At 31.5% G+C, this 24,275-nt stretch overlaps 2 protein-coding genes across 4 annotated transcripts; both read left to right on the top strand.

The window, feature by feature from the left end:
* The first annotated feature begins 892 nt into the window (after window positions 1-892).
* On the top strand, window positions 893-3,160 carry LOC133677663 (probable WRKY transcription factor 49). The gene is made up of 3 exons (XM_062099779.1): window positions 893-1,859; window positions 1,976-2,122; window positions 2,582-3,160. The coding sequence occupies exons 1-3, from the start codon at window positions 1,594-1,596 to the stop codon at window positions 3,078-3,080; spliced, it is 912 nt and encodes a 303-aa protein (XP_061955763.1). The 5' UTR covers window positions 893-1,593; the 3' UTR covers window positions 3,081-3,160.
* Window positions 3,161-14,235: 11,075 nt separating this feature from the next.
* On the top strand, window positions 14,236-22,049 carry LOC133677164 (ATP-dependent zinc metalloprotease FTSH 8, mitochondrial-like). Of its 3 annotated transcripts, XM_062099018.1 has the most exons (8): window positions 14,236-14,454; window positions 14,547-14,790; window positions 14,892-14,963; window positions 16,159-16,289; window positions 17,277-17,747; window positions 18,073-18,840; window positions 19,492-19,719; window positions 21,366-22,049. In XM_062099018.1, exons 1-8 carry the CDS (start codon window positions 14,395-14,397, stop codon window positions 21,834-21,836), a joined length of 2,445 nt encoding a protein of 814 aa, XP_061955002.1. In that variant the 5' UTR covers window positions 14,236-14,394; the 3' UTR covers window positions 21,837-22,049. The 3 variants fall into 3 exon arrangements, with proteins under 3 accessions (XP_061955002.1, XP_061955003.1, XP_061955005.1); XM_062099019.1 differs by lacking the exons at window positions 14,236-14,454; window positions 14,547-14,790 and adding an exon at window positions 15,622-15,765 and having other exon boundaries at window positions 14,899-14,963; XM_062099021.1 differs by lacking the exons at window positions 14,236-14,454; window positions 14,547-14,790; window positions 14,892-14,963 and adding an exon at window positions 15,821-15,908.
* Window positions 22,050-24,275: the final 2,226 nt, after the last annotated feature.

The following is a 24,275-nucleotide window of genomic DNA, read 5'->3' on the forward strand; positions in this document are numbered from 1 at the left end:
CACAGCTTGTCCTTATGCGTGGCATTTCTAGAGCTCACAAAAGTCAAAGCCAAATAGAGACATAACTTCCCTCACTTTGAAGCGACCACTCAAATTCTACCTCAATTTGATCCTTGCTTTAATCTTTAATTGAAATAATAAATAATGATATAAAAAAAACCCGCCATTTTACCTTACTATCAAATTTATGCAGGACACATACCATACAATCACCATAATTTACATTTTTGAACAACAAAATAAATAAACAAACATATAAATAAATTTGTGTCTTGAAATATCAACTCATAATTAACCCCATATCATTTTAATGTGGGAAGAAGTGATGCCCGTCACTAAATCACCATTCCCAGATCAAAAATTAACAATAAAAACTCTAATGAAAGATATAACTCAATTAGTCAAATTTTGAATTTGCTCTCTAAAAATTATGAGTTTGAGTGCTATAAATTTTAAGACCACTAATGCATTTATGTGTATTGTATAGTTTTCAATGTGCTTTTACATTATAGTTGAACTATATTGTTATGGAATCTTGAACTGTATAGTAATGAGGATGTTGTTTATATAAAGTATCTATCAAAATACAAGATTTGAAATTGTAACAAGTCAATTGCCTTACCTCTTGAACTTGTAGCTTGCTTATTTTTTTTTTCTTCAAATTGTACTAAAGTATTTGTCATGTTTTTGTTGGCCCGTTGTTCTTTTATCTTTATACTAGAGTGATTTATAGTAGATTTTATTTTTATTTTTCTGGGTCAATTCAAATGACCCATGACCCGATTCCTTTGCTAAGTCAGCCCCCAATCAGGTTAAATAGCTATGAACCATCCACCAACTAAGAATGCATCCTCAACTGCCATAAAGTTAAGTATTTAAGAGAGAATGTTACCAATACGACAACACTTGATCAGAATTGATAACTTTGATAATTCACGTAAACCCTCTCTCTCCCTCTCCCTCTCCCTCTCTCTCTCTGAACTTAATTAATGGAGATGTATAATTCTTATTGATTCTTTAGTGGTTGACTCTCGCTTGGGTTGAACGAGGGTCGTGGGTCAGGTAGATTAGGTTCCCCTTAATTCATCTATGCCATCAACACAATAGAACAAGACAAAGAAGACAGAAAATGAAATTTCAAGGAAACACAAAAGTGCAAGAGATTAGTTCTGCAAACGAAACAAATTGCGAAGCGATCAATCATTTTCACATAATGAAAGGACACCACTCTACAATCAACCACCTCCACAGCAACTTTTACATGCTCAAGAGCTTCATAATTTCTCCCTCTGGATGGTAGATACTGTCGATTATCACATTTGACAGTCGGTAGAATTCTTGCAGAAGTCAAAGCAGATGATAACATACAAGATAGCAAGACAGCTCTTCTTTTTTGTTTTTTTCCCCTTCTCTCCAGAAAAAACCACAAAGTAAAATATTGCTTTCAAGGTCAAGAGGGCACGTAGAGGTCACAAATCCCTCTTCATCCACTCCACTCTCCTCTCCTCCTCCCAAACCTCTCTCTTGCTCACTTCTCTTATCACTTGCTAGCTCTCGGTTTCTTGTGCTGTGAGGTAGAGGTAGAGAGCGGGCATGGAAGGCGAAGTAAACAGCAGTAGTTGGTTTAGCGAGAGTGAAGAAGATGAGCTTGTGAGAGAGCTCCTTGATGATGTATCCCCTTTCTTTTTCTTGCCAGAGGAAAGAAACCAATCCAAAGCAGCAAGTCCCACTCCAAGGAATGAAGAAGCTATGAACCAGCTCATCTCCAAAGTCTATTCAGGGCCAACAATGCAAGATATTGAGAATGCTTTGTCGGTGACAAGCCGAAAAGACCAACCCCAGCCAGTTTCACAAGCCAGGTTTGGAATCGATCCCCTCTAGATTAATTATCCTTAAATAAACTTGAATTCTATATATAAACCTATAAATTTATCAAGATCTTGTTAAATTTTATTTTATATATATATATTCCCAGATTCTCATTGTTGCAAAAGGGTTTGAGTAAGATTGAGAACAACAAGTACACTGTAAAACTGAAGAGCTGTGACAATGGTGTGGCTGGTGATGGTTATAAATGGAGGAAATACGGGCAGAAGTCTATCAAGAATAGCACACATCCCAGGTAACAATGAGAATTAACAGTTACTGCAGTATATAATTCCATAGCTTCGCTGACTGTTAGGATCAATCATCAGATGAAGAACATGTACTCGAATTTAGAATTTTGTTGATTTGTTAGCCAGCAATAGTTTCTAAAACATCACCTTTTCAGGGTTCCGTCACCAACTTAAGGAGTTCTAGTATAATATCCAAAGGATGACAGAAATTTGAAAATCTTCTCTGGTCAAATGCGAGGGAAGTAAATCCAACATAAAAAAAACAAAAAATTCAATAACAAAAGCATGAATTTACTGTTTTTTTTTTTGCTGTGGAGAGTTCTATATATCCCACAACAAACACAAAAAAAATCGTGCTAAAAAGTTAATTATTTACCAAACATTACTTTTATCTCACAATAGAATTCAACAAAAGTTAATAACAAAAAACTTGCTGACATATATCTTTGTTGTGCCTGGAACAGAAGCTACTACAGGTGCACGAACCGACGGTGCGGTGCAAAAAAGCAGGTGGAGAGGTCCAGCGAGGATCCAGACACGCTCGTCATCACCTACGAAGGGCTCCATTTACACTTTTCTCACCCATATTTCTTATCGAACCAGCCACAACATGTTGATCCCCCTTCCAAGAAACCTAAGAGGACCATTTCAGAGGACGAGTTTCAAGCCCATGAAACCCGACAAACACCAGAACAAGGCCAAGAATGCTCCACACATGTGACCAGTCCTGGTTCCCTGCCTAGCTCAAGCACAGCTGATGATTACATGCAAGAATCGGATCTGGAAGCGATGGGTCCTCGAGGGTTGCTTGAAGATGTGGTGCCTTTTATGATTCGAAACCCATCGAACTACAATGTGTCTTCTTATTCTTCATCTTCGTCCCATCGTTCTCCCCCTACTTCACCATCTTCCTCCTTGTCTTGGTCTCCCAATCTTTCCCATTCGTGTTTCGATGTGGCTTAAACACTAGCATTGGGTGAATTAGCAGTGTATAAGTGCGTAAATTGACAATAAGAGATTACTGCCCATGTTTTTTCCTCTTATTCAATATTTCAACCCAATCGAATTCGAATTCCAGTAACCCAGATTTTTAAACTCAATACTCATTGTTTTCACCTGAAATTTTAAAAAAGTTTTAATTAGCCAGTCAAAATTAATCCCAGAAACAAGCGCAGCTTTGTGACAGAAGACACAAGCGCACTGTAGATTATTATAGTGTGTGTAAGTCTAGCCCCTCCTTTTCTAGTCATTGAACAATAATTAGATTTTGTTCACTGAGGGTTTTTATTTTCATTTCATCCTCTTATGTTATATTCACACGGTTTTAATATTGATAATTAATTCTGGTTCGAGAGCTCCCTCATGGTCATGGTGTCAAAAAAATATTCCAATATTAAATTGATATTTAAATTTAAAAAATTAAATTAAATTTGATTAATTAAAAAATTAAAACAACAAGGATCAAGTTTAACACAGAAAAAAAAAATTTTCTTTTTCTTTTATTGTTCATGAGGTTAAAAAACAACCATTTAGTCCATTAAGTTTTGAGGGTTTATGATTTTTGGTCCTTGTGTTTTAAAAGTTTCATATTTCAATCCTAAACTTCATTGTTTTACATTTTGATTCTTGAAATTTGAGAGGAGAAAGAAAGTGTTTGACATGTTAATAATATATGAATATTCAGATGAGCTGGTAGTTTGTGGATATTCGAATATTAGTTGTTTATAAGATATATTAATGATAACAAATTTGAATTTATATGTTTTTTTTACTATGAATGGCGGTGTTATAAGTTGAAAAAGTTCTAAACAAGAGACCATAGTAGATTCTACAATTGAAGTAGGGCACTTATCTGCATATAAGGCAACAAAAAAAATTGTTTGAATCAAGATGTTCATAAAAAAACTAGGAGCAGTTCCTATTATTGTTAATTTAGTGGTCATGTATTGTGATAACAATGGAGCCATTATATAAGTAATATCAAGATCTCATCAATGACCAAAACTTGTACTTAGTTGATACCATTTGATGAAAGAAATCATAGAAATGAAAGATGTAAAGATAGAGTGAGTACATACTAAAAAGAATCTTATAGATCTAATTAAAGCATTGTCCTAGTAGAAATATTACCATTATATGGAGCAATATGATATAAAATACATAAGCGATTAATTTTAATAAAAGTAGGAGATTGTAGTGTATAAGCCTTGTAGCTAATCATGTGGTTGCATATGGCAACACGTTTATTCATGCAAAACATATAATTTTATTTATAAGGATATTCTTTATCTTTAATTCTCATTTAAGTTTGATTAATAAGTATAGAGTAATGATGAAGTCACTGAGAAGTTTTGCAAAGAAAATTATAAAGTGATTATAATTATGAGGATTCTTATAACATCAAGGTATATTCTAAATATTCCTAGTTAATGCTCAATCAAAACTATACATTAATTAGAGTAATTAAGGTTATTATATATTATGTTTTTTTTTTCGTGAAAGGAAATAATTATTTTCATAAATTGAGGTATGATGGATACTTAAAACTAATATATATATGCTTGTTAAATGACAAGTATACTAAATTAAACCGCATGAGAATTTTATATGGAGAGATTACACATGTCTATGGAAAGACTTATTTAGTAGTTGTGTAAGTGATCTTTAAACTTGAAATCATCAAGTTATCTTAAATATGGAATGCTATGTTATATATCTTGACTATACATTACCTTAATCAAAGATAACAAATGAGCAGATATTGAGTATAATATAAATTATATAAAGGTATCTGAGTGATCAAGTGAGAATTCATCACCCTAGATGAATTTAAAAAAAATGATCCATATGGTCTCAGATAATATTGATTTTGAAATCCTTATGTAAGTTGTTATGAGATTTGAAAAGAGTTTTAATCATATTCAAAGAATTAATAACTTTGGTGTTAAGAACAAATATAATTTAATAAAATAGAAATACTCAATTTTTAAATGTTAAAATGAAAACATTCTAGATGAAAGGATAATAGTTACATTAAGAAATTTATCACTAAAAAGCTAAGTTAGACCATACATAACTTTTTTAATATTTGAAAGATCATGATATGTTACTAGATACCACTCTTAATCTTCAAATATAAATCAATTAATTTGTTAAATTAATAATAAATTAAATTATTTAATTTATCTAATTTTATTTTATTTAGGATTATGATTTGTATTTAGTCCAACATATTATGAATCTAGTGGGTTACAAATATTAAGAATCACTAGTAAGAAAAAAACTGTGATGATTAATCAAGAATAACTTGATTGTATATGTGTTGTAAAAATTAAAGACTAGAGTGTAATTAATGTAGGAAATTAGAATTTTAGACCTGAAAAAAACCAAGTAAAGACTTGATTGCATAAAGTTTTAATAATTTTCTTGAAATAAAATAGGGTTTTTTGGGATTAATTTCTAATTCGTTTACAATTTGTTTTTATCATGTTAATATTTCATGTTAAAGAATTTTTGTTGGATAATATTTTTCAATAAAGTTTTAACCTTAAAAATAACTGGACTCCACTTTTAATATGCTCTCAAATATGTTTATTAAATATGTTATTAAAACAAATTTCTAACAAAAGATACATAAGAAAGAAAATGGGAAAGGAAAAAAAATTCCAATTATATGATTGTAATCCAGTACCTTTAAAACAAAGACCTGTCTTATAATTGCTCAATACTATATCTATAATAAACAAGTGGTTATATGATTTTTTATCATTTCAATTGTAAAGTTAATAAAAATGAAGAATCTAGGGGTAATGATATTGTGATAAATGTTTTGAAGAATATAAAACTGAAAGGAAAAATATTTTGGAATATTTAAAAGAAATTAAAAAAGATGATGCATGTTATCTCAACTAGGTAATAAGGTATTATGAGTATATATGTGGCTTTGAATTGAGATGAAACATGATTGACTAGACTAAAATAAATAATGTTGTATATTTCATTTATACATGATTAACATGGAGAAATTTAAGCTTGGCACAAGATTATACTAAAAATATTAGGGCTAGCATACTAGCATCCATTAATTACCTTATTCTAATAGGAAAAAATAAACATATTATATTTATATTGTGTTACCGATTAAACTTTCTTAGGATTTAACTTGTGGTGAGACGATAACTACCTCTATATCAAACAAATATAGATTTCACAATTATATAGATAGTAAGAATTAAATCAAATAATATCATATGAGATATTAGGGTTCTAAAAAATCCTAGGAAATCAATAGGTTTAAACTACAGAAAAAAAATAAATAATTAAGAAAAAACTTAAATGGAAGAGGGGTTTTAAATAATATAGCTCTAGACTCGTTTGTACTGTGGATTGAAACTATAAAATTATAATTTTACCCTTCTCACAAAAAAACATTTAGCCTGATTGTTGGAGATAAACAGGTCTTCGTATATTTTTGTTTGCATAGTAAAATTACTAACTCACCATTGAAAGCAAAATATACAAGATTGTCGTCTAAGGCATGTTTAGACTTTTTATTTGTTAAATAATAGTAAAACGACTATACTTCCTTTAAAATAATAAAAATAAAAAACTTTAATTAGCATTCAAGGGTTTTTTCATCTTTTCATTCTAGTATTTTTTGTTATTATCAAGTTAAATAAGACACTTTTGTAATTGAATAAATATACATATTATAAAAGAGTGGTTGGCATGTGTATGGCATGTGGGTTAAAGTCGAGCCATTTTGACAACATGTTTGAGGTGGTCCGTGGGTAAACGGTAACTTTTGAGGCATCATTCTAATAATCTTGATAGTCCTTTCATTTCTAGATGGCACATGTGGGGGTATGAACCTCTAGTTTGGAACCAACATCATTTTTTTTCTTTCTTTTGTCTCTTCTCCTTAATTTTTACGCTTGAACTCTGAATTTTCAAAGTAACTCTTCAATTTATTTTTCTTCAGACTTAGTCTTTATTTTTTTAATTGCTATTTATTTTGTTTGAAATGATTTATAAAATTGATTATTTTTTTAATTTTATTCTCCTTTAATATTTTTCATATGTCAGATTTAATCCTTATTCTTTTGATTATTATTTGTTTTGTTTCGTTTTGAATCCTTCTTAATTAAATATTTTTTGAGTTTCATCTCTGAGTATTTAATTTAATTTTTATGTTAAATATGATTCTTATTTTTTTCATTGCTATTTGATTTACTATGGCAAACATTTTAGATTGAAATATTTTTTATTTTATCATTTAACATTAAATTGGTTGAGAATTAAGCTTTTTGTTTGAACATGAGCCTAGGATTACACAATTTATGGGTTTTGAAAATTAACTGAAGTTTAAGAGATTCGCTTGAGTTTGCTTCTTTTTTTTTCCTTTCTTTATGCTCATATTTTTTCCAATTTCATTCTTATTTTTTTTTATTTCTTAAATATCACCTCTATTCTTTTGTAACTCTTCAATTTGGTTTCAAATTTAATCAAACTCAAAATCAATTAATATCTAATTAAGGCTAACTAGAAAGAGAATAATGGAAGGAAAAATAAAGACATAAATTGTCCAACCGAGTTAGCTAATTATAGTTGTGTCCATTACTTGAGTCGTAGATTTTATATGTTAACCCAAGTCAGTACAATGTGTTGTTATTTTTTCATTTCACTCTATATTTCTTTTTTATGATGTAATCCTTTGGTAGTCCATTATTTCACATTTAAGTTGGGATTAGGTTGAAGTTAAAACGATGACAACATGATTTTGTTTTTGAAAATTACATTTAACATCCTATGGTTTGGTGTGAATTACACTTTGCCGCTATTGTTTGAAAAATTATGCTTTGCATCATGTAGTTTGAATAACACTTTACATACTCTTTAAAAAAAGTTAACAAAAGTTGTTTAAATATTTACAAGATTGTCATTATTTTTTGAAAAATAACTAAAAAGACCTTGAAACAAAAATATAATAAAAATGTTGTTGGTGGACAGGGAAATGAATGTTTTGCATAGTGGAAAAAAGAAGAAGATGAAGTTGTGAGGGAGGGAGGAATAATGTGAGTGTTGCTATATTTTTTAAGTGATTAACTTTTGATTATTTTTATGTGGTTAGCCTCTAACCATTTTTTGCAAGGGAGACTGGTTGGTAATTCATAGAAAATGACTCATTTTTTTTTCTTGGATACTAGAAAAATTTGTTGAAACCTTCTCTACAGTTTTATGCTTTTCCTTCTAAAGCATAAATATTAAAAATTTGAGAGATAAATTACAGGGGAGAAATTTGTGTATTTGGGGCAGACCATCTTTTTTAATAACTCGATGACCTATTTATATTATTATAGAGTTGAAATTTAAGTTGAAATACAAATCCTAGCTCTATATAAATTATGTTTGTCATTTAAGAGTTGTTAATTAAAATCCTAAAACAATTTGGACTAAATATTCTACTAGAAACTTCACACATTATAATGTCTCATTTCCTTTAGCTATCGATTGCAAAAAACTTCTTTTTGAAACATAACTTGACCATTGATTACCCTTTTGAGTTGCATTCTTTTTTCTAATGGTTGACTTTAATCTAATTCATCTACCACATAATGAACTGTCATCGTTCTGGTTAGATAATACACAATTGATTCATTTCATATATAAACAATACCCTTGTAATCCTTTATTTTTTAAAATAAGATGGAGGAATATTTCCTAACTTTGGACTTGAAATCTATTGATTAACAATTCCTCCTTATGAGGAATCAAGCACTTTTCATCAAAAAGACCAACTAGTCATTACTTTTCAACACATCTTTTCTCATCTTTCAGCCAATTACATGCCCTATTAGTTTTTGTTTTGTTTTTATGTGTGTGTGTGTGTGTGTGTGTGTGTGTGTGTGTAATGTCTTGGTTAATTAGGCATATTTCATCAGACTTCATCCAAAAATCATACAAGTCTTGTAAATGTAGCACCATAATGCCATATGAATCAACCCTCGCACTAACAACTAATTATAGAATAAGCTTTTTAAAAAATAATTCTTAGATGGTAAAGAGTACTAAAAAAATACCTTTGATAAATAGGAAACATCATGAGCATGATATGACAAGTATTTGTTAGTGACGAAGCTAAGTGAAGCTTCTTGGACTATTTCCTTGATCTTTAAGGTTACAAAACTCTTCATTGATTAATTGTGTCCAATCATCGAGTACAAAAGAATTTTTGACCATGATAGCATTAGACAAAATATATAGCTTAATACTAGTCTTGGATATGGTTGATTTTTGTATATTGACCAAATTAATCTAAGAAAAAGTTAATTTTTTTATCGTGACTAAATTAGTCTTAGACATGGTTGATTTTTCAACCGTGATCAAGTTATTCTCAGACGGTCAATTTTTTTCTTTGAATATTTACTCCTAAAGGAGTGTAAAAAATTTGGAACAATTAGAACTTGTCCATTAAATGTTTGGTTGATAGACAAATTGAACTTGTCTTTGAGATGAACAATTTAATTATACAAAAACTAGATAAAGATATATGCAATGATCTTTCTACTTAGAGCTTGAAGATTAATGATGTCCTATTGTAAGAACTAAATGAGCTAATTGGAACTAGCTCTAATATTTAGAGAAGCTATATTTGTCGTATCCTCCTTTACTAATTTAAATATCTCCCAATCTAAACCCAATAAATTTCATATTGAAAATATTGGTGATTGACATAGATTGTTGAATAATTGTTGATTATTGAGTATGTGAAATAAAGAGATCTTATCTTTTCCAATATTTTTGTTGTAGGAAAAAAATTACGTTGCCACATAGTTGATCAGAATCTTGATAGAATTATCAACATGCCTCCTAGGACTTAAAATGATTTGGAGATCAACCAAAGATGGTCTATATGAGAAGAAATCCATAAATAAGATATAAAAAAAATGGTCTAAATGGGTAGAGATTCATAAAAAGATTCTATAAATTTAAAAAGATTTCTTACCTTAACATCACTATAACCTACATGAACCACTAATCAATATGTTATCAATTAAATTTTCTTTAGATTTGAACTGTGATAAACACCAACTACCTCTAAATCAAATTGATGTAGGTTTTATAAATATTTAGTCAAAATAAAAAATTAGATCAAAGAATGTCAAATAAAAAAAAATGGTTAGGGTGGTGAGAGATCACTGTGCACCTAGACATATTGTACCATGGACAAGAATATTGTAACTACCATTTTGCCTTTCCAACAAAAAAACCAATAAGCTTGGTGTTAGAGGTAGTTTGGTCATTTTTATAGTATTCATTAGTCATTATAAAATTAATAAGGGATAATTAATTCTTTTTATTTTTTAAATACACATTATAAAGACTATTTTACCCTTTAAAATTAATTTTTTAAGACTTTATTACACTTATAAGAAAATTTGTTACACTTATAAGAAAATTTATTAAAAGGCTACTAAAGAGATATTCAATCTTTTTATATTTTTTAAGCATAATGTAAAAACTAAATTACCCCTAAAAACAAAACTTGTCAACCTTGCATATTGAGGCTTTATCATAATTTTAAATTGTTTTGGTGTGGATAACAAGTTTGGCGCCCGGGGGGGCTATTTGGCCTTTTAACATCTATTTGGCCTTTTAACATTCTTTTATGTATTTTTTAAATAACAGCCAATAAATAGGTGATGCATGTAGCGCCTCCCAACCATCAAACATTGTATTTCAGGGTGATGTTTGAAGCAACTAACAACTCTCTTTTTGTTGGTGCCCCGTGTGTATATGAAAAAGTGGTGGTTCAGTTCTGGTGGATTTTTTTTTCTCTTTTCCCTCTTTTCTCTCTCTTCTCCTTGCCAAAATATAGATGTGTCATTTCATGTGTTTTTTGTCGTCATTCTCTTGGTTATTATTTGTTTTGTTTTTATTTTTAACTTACTTTGATTGATTTTTTTTTTAATTTCACCCTTCATCATTTGGTTTCATTTAATCTTCATATCAAATATGGTCCTTATTCTTTTAATTATTGTTGGTTTTTTGTTTTTCTTTCTCTAATTGATTTTTTTCCAATTTCATCCCTCAACATTTGATTTTAATTTTCTTTATATCAAATTTAGTCCTCATTCTTTTTATTACTATTTCTCTTGTTTTGGATCTTATTTAATTGTATTTTCTTTTCAATTTCATCAATTGATATTTTTCTAATTTAGAATTTTGCTATGTTATTTTTTAGAGTTTGCCTTTTATGTGGTTAGTTCTGGGCTCATGACCAAGGTCACATGTTTTGAAAGTTAGCACAAGTTGATTTTAGTTTTTTTTAGAGCTCATAACCAATGTCACGAGTTTCGAAGGTTAGCACGAGTTAACTTTGGTTTTTTTAGGTCCTTTTTAAATTATTATTTTTTCAATTTCTTCCCTTAAAATTTGATTTATTGGAATTGGTTTTCATGTTTTTTTCTCTCTCTCACTTTGCTTTTTATGTAGTTATCCTAATCTTGTACCCAAGGTTGCAGGGTTAGCGGGTACACCCGAGTTAACTCGAGTCTTTTTTTTCATTGATTTTTTTAATTAATTTTTCTCAGTTTTACCTTTTAACATTGAGTTGTTTGATATTTTAAATTAATGTTATTATTTAATTTGCTTTCGATGAACTTTATAGGTTTTTTTTACATTGTTAGTTTTTTTTTCCAGTTCATTTATTGTCGTTGTATTTTTTTTGTTTGTATTATTTAAATTAACCAAGCTTATTAAATTCAATCAATTCAATAACTTGAGTCTCATTTTTTTACTTGTTTTAAAAATACTTACATCATCTTAATATTTTTTTATCTCGAAAACACTTTGGATTAGCTCGCAGTCTTGTAATATATACTAGAGTTCTAAGAAATCGTAGGAAATCAAAATGTTTAAAACAACATAGGAAGATGATAAATAACTTATAGAGAAACACTAGTTACGTGACTCGTGCCCTGTCATAGGTTAAATATTTTTTGTTTTCCGTAAAAAATTATACATATATGTTTTTTTAATGCATTTTTGTAGTTCAAAAAATTTAACAAATCAAAAAGTTTATGCACACATGTAATCAAATAAACTGAGAATTATGTACGCTAATAAATAAATAAAAAATCATTAATGACACCTAAAAACAAAACTGGAAAAACCAAGAGATAAATATAGATCAAAATATTTAATCTCGAAAGATAGGATATTTACCTGATCATGTTTGCTAATTAATCAAACGATAATAAAAATAAAAAAACATATTAAATTGATTGAATAAAATAAAAAGAAAAAAAACATGTAAGGCTATACATATTGAAAATATCATCTAAAATAAATATTTGTTATTTTAAAAAATATAGTTTATCTATACAAAAGATAAAAACAAAACCATAGATGAATCTTAAAAACCTTTTCGAAAATTAAATGCATAACCAAAAAGTCACCATTATTTAAAAGAGTCTCTCTAAAAAAAAAATAAAAGAGAGAAGAGGTATTAATGGAAATATAATTAAGTTTTTTTAAAGCATTAATTGAAATAAAAAAAAATTGGAGAAAAAAGGGTCAGGCGTTGCTGGGCCTAGTGGCAGCTAGCCCACCTTGCCCATTTCACTAGGGTAGGCCCGCTCGACTTTGCCCTTTTTTGTTCTTAATCTGTACATGATTTTTTTTAAAAAAAACAAATGACGTGCCGCCTGTTGAGGTAGGCGACACGTCGTTTGTTTTGCCTAGATTTCGACCATTGTAGTGGCCGAAAAATCAAGACCCATGTTCTTTTGAAATAAGAACCTTTTCAATCCGTTTTTCACCCCAAAACACCTTAAAAATCATGACAAACCTATCTATGACCTTAAAAAACCGCCCAAAAAACCGAACTCAATCCGAAACAAAAAATCAACTCGAGCTTATATATATCTTTTCATGAATTTTTAAGATACAAAAACACGTAATATGAACTCTCCTAATTAAATGGAATAATTTGACACAAATATCCCTCATTTTGATGGCCTAAATTGGTGTCAATGATATGTTTCTCTCTCTACCGTTAGAATTTGGTGACCCCCTCTCTCTATTATCTCTCAATCAGGGAAAAAAAAATAACAAAAACAAACATCTGTACTAAAATGGATTTGGAACAATTTCGAGGTACTAAAATTGTATAATTTGCGTGATTGTTTAAGTTGGAGGACCAAAGTATATTTTTTCAAAACTTATGGTATGTCACCTATGTTTACAGCATTTTTCATTTCACCTCCTCTTCTAATCCCATCCTTTTATAAAAATTTAAAATCAATTACTCTTTAAGTAAGATCTAATCATCCAAAAATAAAGTTTGAGGACCAAATAAAAAAAAGTAAAATTTTGCACAACCACAAATACACAGTGAAAATATCAAGTATTTTAGAGTATAGAATAATATAATAAAGCAGATAAAAAACTTAAAAGATAAATTGTAGGGAATAAAAAGTGTTTATTGGTCAACAAGCCATTTTATCCAAGGTTGTCAATTCCATTCCGTTTCGTCCGGAATGACCGAAACATTTCATACCAATTCAAAAATATAGAATAATTTTTATCTCATTTCAAATCTCGTTTTGTTCTGGATTTTTCAGCTAAATTTCGACCGGAATGTTCCGGTTTCATTTCACATGTTCCGTTCCGAGCTTAAAAAGCCATTGAATTAAATTGAACTCGGTTCAATTTAATTAATTAAACCACCCAAGTATAAAAAGCTCTTTTTCAATACTATTTTCAATAACAATGATATTAATAATAATATTAAAAATGATTATTACTATTTTCATTAACAATTATATTAATTTTTTAAAATTAGATTTATCACTAATATGTATGGTTTATAATAATATTAAGAATAATTATTACTATGTTTGACATTATATTTGTATTGCATAATTTATAATTAATTTATTTTAAATTTAATATATATATATATATATATATATATTTTTTTTTTGAAAATAGTATAACCTCAAAATCACACGTTAAAACATTATAAAAATAAAATATTTTATTTCAATTAAAAATATTAAAAACTACCGAAACGGAAATGACATGTTGATTTTATCCATTTATGTAAACAGACACTTCGTCCCTCTCTCGGACGCCACGCCCATATTAATAAGAAATTAAAAATCAATCCATTTTCTCATCATCCAAACAGAGGACACTCTATCAAATATCAATCTAGGGTTACACTTCTCAACAACAAGTCTTATTCATTGATGTTTTTACGATTGCCACAATGATACTGTCAAGAATCGGTCGCTCTCTCTCTCGCTCTGCTCGTTCAACATTACAAAGAGTAAACGACAAAAATAAAACCTCTACTCTTTTACTTACTCTGTGTTCTTATTTTTTTTTGTATTCTAATTTTTTTTTGTGTGTGCGCTGTAGAACGTAATTACCACAAGTAATTATCTTTTTAATGCGAGAACTGTGTTAGTTGACGAACTAACCTCGCGATTTGCGGCATTAGAGAGTAATGGCATACGCGGATCAGGCATTGTAAGAGGTTATTTATCGTATTCTGGAGCTGGGAAACAGATTGTGTCAAGCACGCAGTTGTCGAATTTGAATTCTATTCTTGCGAACCCTAGGGTTAGACGCTTTTTCTGTAGTGAAGCTCCCAAGAAGAGAAGTAAGTTAGTCATAATTTATTCTCGCTCCTTTTTTTTTGAAATATTGGTTTGATATTGGGTGCTGATATGGTTTTTTTTTTTTTTATGATGGTTGTTGTAGAGTATGAGAATTATTACCCAAAAGATAAGAAGGAAATTCCCAAGGCAAATGAGAGTAAATCGGAGTCCAAAGGTTTGTTTTTATTTTTTCTTTTCCCTTCCTATTATTGTTATTGTTATTGTTATTTTCATTGTTTGTTTTGGTTGTTTAAGGGGTATGAATTATTAATTCAAGATGGGATCATGTGTATGTCTGATGATGTTGAAACAATCAATTTTTAAGTGCTTGTTGGATTGTTAATTTTTTCTTTTTAGGAAGAGATACATTGCATATTAGCCAAGGCAATTTTGCTCCCTGAGTGATTTAGGGTCTTTGTTTATTGTTTTTTTCTTCAAGATGTTTTAGGGGGGGGGGGGTTCTTTGAGCAATTTTATGAGTCTCAAAATGTTGTCTTTTCTCTTTATTTCCTTACCTAGATTCTGTTTCAGGAACTTTTAACATGAATATCATCTTGTTTATCCGAACCAATTTATGCATGAGGCCGGGAGTTTCAGTTTATATTTGTCCATCTCTAATTGCATGTCCTTTATGCTGATGATGGGGATTTTTAATGAAGCCAGGATTTCTACTTTGCATGAACAATGAATGTTGTTTTATATGAAATAACTGCATGACATTGAGGAAGTTTTAACATGGTTTACTTTTTGATGAGGGTTTTGGCAGAGATTTGTTTCATGTTAGTTTCCATTATGGTCCTGTAACTGAACACTGTTATATTTAACTGTTAAAGTCTTTGGGAGTGTGTGCATAACAGCACAAGCACACATCACTAGGAGAGGATGCTACACCCATGTTGCTGGGCTTAGGTGTTTCTGAATGATGATATATTTGGGAATATTATTTCTGTATATGATGTGCAGAAGAAAGACAATTGGTGGGTCACTCTAAAATATTGTTGTGATTGGATGCATATTTTAAACTAGGAGAGGATGCTACACCCATGTTGCTGGGCTTAGGTGTTTCTGATATATTTGGGAATATTATTTCTGTATATGATGCGCAGAAGAAAGACAATTGGTGGGTCACTCCTCTAAACTATTGTTGTGATTGGATGCATAGTTTAAATATTTACTCAGCTTACTAACACATGATAAATGCATGATTATATCTAAATCTTTTTATTTAGAAAAAAAAAGAGAATTTTTTTCTAAATCTGTAAGCAGTTCAGCATTGTTTAATATTATTCAAATATTCTGACATTTGGCAGTCCAACACAATAGTATACTTTCATGCTCTATGATTACCATTTTTTATTATGATTTTCCAGAGGACTCTGGTGGTGCTGGTGGTGGAGATTCCCAGAACACTCTGAAGCAGTTTCAAAATATTATCACTCCTTTATTATTCCTTGCCTTTGTGTATTCTTCAATGTTTTTCAATACTCAGGAGCAAAAGCAGGTTATAATTTCTAAACTACTCTGAGCAGTTGGTGTCTCGTTTCTAATAATAATATAATCTAATACAGGAAATAAAATCACTGACATTCGGTGTTTGAAATTAGTGAGTCTAGAAATGTGCATTATTCAGTGCGCACATCAACTTCTCTTGGCTGTAATTCCTCCTAATGCAGCTGTCATTATTGCAGCATAGAGTGCCATAGACCTCAGTATTTGAATGTTTCTGATGTGAATACCTGAATATGAAGGTTTAGTTACTTCAGCTTTTAAACAATGCAACTTCTCTGTACCGTGGGCTCACTGGAAAATCCGAATTGGAGTTTTGCAATTATTGAACTTTAGAGTTCCATGCATTACTAATCATATTTTAATCATTCATATTTTTATTTAATTGATGAAGTGTATTTAAAGCACTTGAAATCATTGAGCTTATCCTCATAAAAGTTCGAACTAGCTCCTTCCAATTAGAAAAACTGAAGTTTGATTAATTCAACTTTCATATTTCATTGACAATGGGTTTCTATGCTGAAGAAAATGTGGTAACCTAGCTATTTTATTTAACTCATGTCCTTTGGGGAATGGGACTATATTGGCGATACTATAATTAGATGAAGATAGATTGTGCACGTCTCGATTATTGGTGGCTTTCAATTTCTTTAATTAAACATTCTATCAATTGGTATTCTGGAGCTCTTTGAAATAGAGTTTATATGCTTGTATGAAAGGACTATGTTTATCCATCTTTTAAATTGGGCATAATTGGCTGCTTGTTTCTTATAGATCCCATGAATCCTTATGTTAATTTATCTGAACCCAAATTTGGATCCTTGAACTTATTTGAATTGCTCTCTTTCTTTTGTGCATTTTGTTTCTTTATCTGGATATCTGATGTTGTCAAGTAAATTCTGATGCCACATTTTCTGGTTCGTCTAAATATCTATTTTCATACCATTTCTTCACCATTTAAGCTGTTTGATATGTTCTTCAGATTAGTTTCCAAGAGTTCAAGAATAAGTTACTGGAACCTGGTCTAGTGGATCACATAGTTGTTTCAAATAAATCAGTTGCAAAAGTACATGTGAGGAACTCACCGCAGAATGCAAATCAAAGTGGTGATAATGTTAATGGTACTTCTTCCAGAAGGAATGATGGCCAGTACAAATTCTATTTTAACATTGTCAGTGTTGAATCTTTCGAAGAGAAGCTGGAGGAAGCCCAGGAAGCTCTAGGGATTGATCCTCATGATTTTGTCCCTGTAACTTATGTGAATGAAGTGAACTGGTTTCAAGAGTTGATGAGGTTTGCTCCAACGGCCATGCTTCTAGGAGTCCTGTGGTTCATGGGGCGAAGAATGCAGAGTGGCCTTGGTGTTGGTGGTCCTGGTGGACGAGGAGGCCGTGGAATATTTAACATGGGAAAAGCACATATTACAAAGCTGGATAAGAATGCCAAAGATAAGGTATCGTGACTCATAATCTAGGGCAGTAAGATATATATGTTCTGGTATGGTTCTGTTCATCCCGTTCCACAAGGAGTAAGCACCATCTGGTTTGGAAAACATATTGTATGTTGTCAATATTTTGTCCTTGTGTCCATATAATACTTCTTCGTTGTGGAACAGGATTCACAGTGCACAATGCACTATAGTCACTGTAACTGAGTTCTTCCCCACCTTCGCTCGTCTGGATCATTACAGTGCTCCGATCGTATCTCTATTCTCTAAAATGATGAAATGAAATATTGCTCAGCCTTGTAATCCTGGCATGTTTCATATGGCAATCTAGGTATTCTTCAAAGATGTAGCTGGCTGTGATGAGGCAAAGCAAGAGATTATGGAGTTTGTACACTTCCTCAAGAATCCAAAGAAATATGAGGAGTTGGGAGCTAAAATTCCAAAAGGTGCCCTCCTTGTAGGCCCACCAGGCACAGGGAAAACGCTTCTTGCAAAGGCAACTGCTGGTGAATCTGATGTGCCTTTCTTATCCATGTCTGGGTCTGATTTCATGGAAATGTTTGTTGGAGTTGGGCCATCCAGAGTTAGAAGCTTATTCCAGGAGGCAAGACAATGTGCACCTAGCATTATATTCATTGATGAAGTAGATGCAATTGGTCGAGCAAGGGGTCGTGGAGGCTTTTCAGGTGGGAATGATGAGCGCGAAAGTACTCTTAATCAGTTGCTTGTGGAAATGGATGGATTTGGGACCACCTCCGGAGTAGTTGTGCTTGCTGGCACAAACAGACCTGATATCTTAGACAAAGCATTGCTGAGACCTGGTCGGTTTGATCGTCAAATTACCATTGACAAGCCTGACATCAAAGGCCGAAACCAGATTTTCCTGATCTATTTAAAAAAGCTAAAACTTGATAATGAGCCATCTCATTACTCTCAGCGACTTGCTGCTCTTACTCCTGGATTTGCTGGTGCAGACATTGCAAATATTTGCAACGAAGCTGCTTTAATTGCTGCAAGGAATGAGAGTGCACAAGTGACAATGAATCATTTTGAGGCAGCCATAGACAGGGTAATTGGTGGTTTGGAAAAGAAGAATAAGGTATCTTGTCCCTTTGCTGCACCTTTTCTTTTTCTGTACTAGTTCATGACATGTTGATTGTGTTTTCTCCATACTTCACTCAGACATGGATGTATCATGTATAAGGACATGGTTTTATGCTGTCGGTAGACATGGCACTGCTTTAATAAACTTATTCTCATCATCTGGAATAGACCTTTTTTCCCTTCCTTCTGTGCAGTTCCCACATGCAAGTGTGTGGGAACTTTAACTGATCTGATGAAGTATTGCATTGAGATGTCTATCTTGTGCTCACCCCCCCCCCCCCCCCCCATGACCTCCCATGCTTTATGACACTTAAATTTTTCCATTTTAACCTTTTAATCTCACTGCCTTCTCCTGTTGTATATCCTTATGAATTATTTCTTCTTAAAACATGGAGCGGTAAGTCAATTATACTGCAGAATTTATGTTCATCAAGTCTTTCTTAGTTTTATGTTTGAACCCATAAGTTGAAACATGCTGAAGGAAAATCTCTTGCTCTCCACAGTTAATTAATGTCTCTTGTTGACATCATTTGAAATTCAATATAGTAGACCTGAGATGTTTGTTTTGTCTGGTCCCTGAAAATGCATTTTGTTATCTTCATTGGTTAGAAGTTGAGCTAAATTATTTTACTGTTTCATTGTTTAGGTTATAAGCAGGCTTGAAAGGCGGACTGTTGCTTACCATGAATCTGGTCATGCTGTTGCTGGTTGGTTTTTGGAACATGCTGAACCCTTGCTTAAGGTAACAATTGTTCCACGGGGTACTGCAGCACTGGGTTTTGCTCAGTATGTTCCCAATGAAAATCTTTTGATGACCAAAGAGCAGCTTTTTGATATGACTTGCATGACACTTGGTGGTAGAGCTGCCGAGCAGGTAAATACCAATCCCTCTCATCCTGTTTTTTTTCCCCCCACAGTATGATCTCATATTAGTGAATCAGGACTTTTTGATAAGTTGGATTCTTGATCTATCAATACAATTTTTAACATATATTTATTAAAAATGCATATTGCTTTAGTTTTAAGGGTTAAAATGCATAAGGATCTCCTGAACTATAGATTGCTTTGATGGACACCCCCTATTTTTATTTCTCTCTCTCTTTTGATTTTAGTACCTAAACTATGAGGTGTTTGGATTGTGACCCCCTCTATTAGGTCTTGACCACGATTAGTGGCGATACCACCACCAAATGAAAGGTTCAATTGATGACCAGGACTAGTGATGATACCACCACCAAATGAAAGGTTCAATCGATGCTAATTCTTGCATACCAATTTTAAATCCAAGCATTACTGAGATTGACTGTTTCAAGACTTGGACATTTTAAATGAAAAAACTAAAAACTCAAATTTTTGAGTTTAAAAATGGTTTTTAATATCAAAATGTTGTTTGGGAGGTTGAAAGGATTAAGTTGATTTAGTGGTCACGAAGGTGGAGTTTCAATGGTGAGTGGTGTTAGAAGGAGTTCGAATCCAAACACATCATAGTTCCTGTAATAAAATCAAAAGAAAATAAATATAATTGGTGACAATCAAAACGGTCTATAATTAAGTGGGTCTTTATACAATTTAGCTAGTTTTAAGTATTGAGTGAAGATTCCTTAATGTTGTGACCATCTAAATTTATTGTATGACCCAGGACTCTTACATAAATAAGTTTAAAATCTCAATCAGTTCTTAAATGCATGCACTTTATAGTCTTGAATGTGTTCATTTAGATGTGTGCTGAAGCTTTTAGCTTCTTGAATTAAAGAAAATGAGCCTCCAATCTGAGACCTCAAAACATGATGCCTTTTGTGCAGTCAAGTTGCACCATGAACTAGTAGTGTTGTGTATTATCATATAAAGGAGCTGCTACATCGTATGTGAGACTACTTTTTTTTTTTTTTAAAAAAAATCACCATACTTTTCTTAATCATAATGTTGGTTTTCATTACTAATTAAATATCTGCTATTCAGTCATTAAAATTTATAAAACAATTCTGTATAGAGTGCTATACATGTTTTCTTTATTCCTGTTGTTTATTTTTAGTGTCCTTTTCTTTTGACATCTCATTGACTAGTGATGCATAAAAACTGTGTCAAAGTTATATGAGGAAGCTCTTCACAAGATTTGCCTATGCATATTCTTAATGTTGTCATAACATTTGTGAAATGTATGAGGTAAGGCGTAATAGATCTTGAGTTCACTTTATAGGGTCAGTTTTCAACATCTGGTCCCTCGCTTTTATGTTAAAGAGAATCCTGTTTTAATAGAACATGTAGTTTCTAGTAGCCATAGTTTCAAATTGTGGTTGCAGTTGCGGTTGTGGTTGTGGTTGCATTTGATATTTTTTATTCCCCCTCTCTTTTTACATCTATCAGTCTTTTTATCTGATTTGCTCGTGTAATAGGTATTTTATTTTAGCTATAGGAACTGTGCTTATTGCATCATTTAATGGAATAGTTTTTTAAGGGCAAGAACTTCATCCTCTCAAGATTTTGTTTAATGTAAATGGCGTTGTAATTTACCTATGGCAGGTTCTGCTGGGAAAGATTTCAACTGGAGCCCAAAATGACTTGGAGAAGGTCACTAAGATGACTTATGCTCAGGTGGCTGTTTACGGTTTTAGTGATAAAGTGGGACTTCTTTCCTTCCCTCACAGGGATGATGCGTTTGAGATGAGCAAGCCCTACAGCAGTGAGACGGGAGCAATTATAGACAGTGAAGTAAGGGAGTGGGTGGGCAAGGCATATGACTCTACCGTTAAGTTGATAGAGGAGCACAAAGAGCAAGTGGCACAGATAGCAGAGCTGTTACTTGAGAAGGAGGTCCTGCATCAGGATGACTTGGTTAGGGTTCTGGGAGAACGACCATTTAAAACTAGTGAGCCCACAAATTATGATAGGTTTAAGCAAGGATTTGAACAAGATGACAAGGAGACAGCAAAGGGTGAGACCCTAGATGATGATGGATCATCACCGATGGAGCCGCAGGTTATTCCTGCATAGTGATCGGAAAAAGACAAGTGTAAATGGTTTATTTTATTTTTTCAATTTGTAGTGCTCACTACTAATAGAACCAAAAAAAAAAAAAAGGTGCAAGATTCACTAAATGTGCTCATGCTTTGTCGAGGGTTTTCATTGAATTCCCAGCATGATATTAAACATGTGAAAAGCTTTGACACAGCATATAAATCTAATAGATGCGAAGGTTTTAATCTACTTTCTTGCGTAGAAATTCAAAAGCATTCTTGAATTGGTCTTTTTTTTTTTATCAAATTATAATTAATTCATTTATGTCGGGAAAGCGTGTGTATAATAAAGGACCCCCGGCATCCCTGATTGAGTTCAAATTTTTGGAATCTAAAGTAGCGTAAGGGCAGTGGATGAACTGTGGCCGCATGCTCTGTTTTACCTCTTGTCAGTTGTCACGCCCGTGATTGCGATCCTCTTCCAAACACGTTTCAAAGTTCTGCTTTATGCGCTAATTGGTGCCTCTCAAAAGAGATCTGAAGCGGTTGTCATGTGTGATCTCCCAAGAAAATATCCTGTGTGATAATGAAGCCTGATATATTCTACAAAAGATCAAGAATTCCATGCAGTTTTTTTTTTTTTACCACCAGACTAAAAGTACTTGGAAAATAATACCCTTTTACATAACTAGAAATTAAATCGATTTTAATAAACAACTGCTAATAAAAATAGTAGTTGAGTCACTAGTAGAAAGCATGATTTTGTTATTAACCAAACCCTAAACTATCCTAACTCCAAACCAAACCCTAAAATGCCATATTCTCATATTAACCCTAAACAAAACCCCTAAACTAAATTATCTTAACCCTAAATTAACACCTCATAAAACCTTTAATCCAATCTTCAAACCCCTAATCTTTAACCACACTAACCCTAACCTTGAACTTAAAATTCTAAAATCCAAAACCTTAAACTCTAAATTTTAAAGTCTTAAATTCTAACATCAAAACCCAAACTCATAAACTCTAAACTTGAACCTCAAATGAGTATAGCATGATAGTTTGTGTTATAACGATAATTGTTGTGATATTTTAACATTGTTTTTGTTTGTTAATTATAACTGTAATGATAATTCATGTAATTTTTAAATGTTGTTTTTATTTATTAATTATAAAAATAATTGATGTTGATGATAACATAATATAACAATATGCTTTTTTTTTAACTTGTAAATACTTGATTTTAAATTATTAAAAACCTATTCGCAATGTTCACATGTTTACCTATAAATTAATAATTTAAGTTCTGTTTATCTAAAAAATCTATGAAAATTCAAAACACGTAAGACAATATTAAAAAATAACTGATAATTGACCAAAACAATATTAAAAAGTATTATTATTAATAAAAAAACTCACAACTACAATATAACACAATATACTTATACACAATATAATAGCACATCCGAGCTTATCTATGTTTGCGACAACGAGTGGATGAGTCAAATTGATCAATAACATGACTTTCACTTGTTAGTGTGGTCTCATCCTTTAAGACAATATCATCTAGACTCAATGTCTCTCTTAACAGCTTAAATGTAGTGTGGCATGTTTTGAGCAAAAAATATGCATAATAATGAGTATGTCCATCATCATCTTTAAGATCACGAAGATCAGCCATAACACGACGACAATCGTTTAACAACTAACCAATATAATATTAACAAATACATTTATTAATCAATAAATAAAACACATTGGTTTTCACCAAGCCTATAAAAATTAACAAATACTTACAACATTTTGAATCCAACATTCATGTGGCTCATACTCCATCTCATTGCATGGAGGGATCTATACTAGGTTTGGTGTAAAGATTTAACGTGTTATACCCAAGTATTAGACTATGTATTCCTTCTTGAAAATTACAGGATGCATCTCCCAAAATATCACATCTCTTTGTGCATTCCACATCGATATGTACTAGAGATGGTGGATTATTCAATTGTAATTGGTGTGCTTATCCGAATAATTAATGAAATGCAACTTATCGCTTATATCCATGTCATTCGGGATGTTTAGCTGGAAGCCAAATTGTCACATTACATGATCTAGGAAATGCATATCAATAAGCTCAAAAAAAAAAAAAAAAGGAAGCCACTGATGTTCATAAGTCTATGGTCATTTTGTATATAACAGGAGCAACTGACAGATCATCTTCTGAATAAAGATTCCACACAAGCTATTTCAACATCAACAATGTAATTTAGTCACATGTTCCAACATCAACCTATTTCAACATCAATAATGTAATTATTCCTAATATTTTCCAACATCCACCTATGTAAGTATATCTCAACATTCCCCAACATTAACCTATTTCAATCAACATCAATAATGTGATTTATCCCAATATTTTCAAATATCAACAATACAATTATTTCCTAACATTTTCCAATATAAAAAAAATTACAAC

This window comes from Populus nigra, chromosome 17 (assembly GCF_951802175.1).
Source record: "Populus nigra chromosome 17, ddPopNigr1.1, whole genome shotgun sequence".
Lineage (NCBI taxonomy): Eukaryota > Viridiplantae > Streptophyta > Magnoliopsida > Malpighiales > Salicaceae > Populus > Populus nigra.

What these genes read in the sequence shown, in the direction of transcription:
- LOC133677663 (XM_062099779.1), top strand. Translation starts at nt 1,594, where the DNA reads ATGGAAGGCGAAGTAAACAGCAGTAGTTGGTTTAGCGAGAGTGAAGAA. An exon ending in CAGCCAGTTTCACAAGCCAG is followed by an intron (nt 1,860 to 1,975) that starts GTTTGGAATCGA and finishes ATATATTCCCAG; the next exon opens with ATTCTCATTGTTGCAAAAGG. An exon ending in AAGAATAGCACACATCCCAG is followed by an intron (nt 2,123 to 2,581) that starts GTAACAATGAGA and finishes TGCCTGGAACAG; the next exon opens with AAGCTACTACAGGTGCACGA.
- LOC133677164 (XM_062099018.1), top strand. Translation starts at nt 14,395, where the DNA reads ATGATACTGTCAAGAATCGGTCGCTCTCTCTCTCGCTCTGCTCGTTCA. An exon ending in ATACTCAGGAGCAAAAGCAG is followed by an intron (nt 16,290 to 17,276) that starts GTTATAATTTCT and finishes TATGTTCTTCAG; the next exon opens with ATTAGTTTCCAAGAGTTCAA. An exon ending in GTGGTAGAGCTGCCGAGCAG is followed by an intron (nt 19,720 to 21,365) that starts GTAAATACCAAT and finishes TACCTATGGCAG; the next exon opens with GTTCTGCTGGGAAAGATTTC.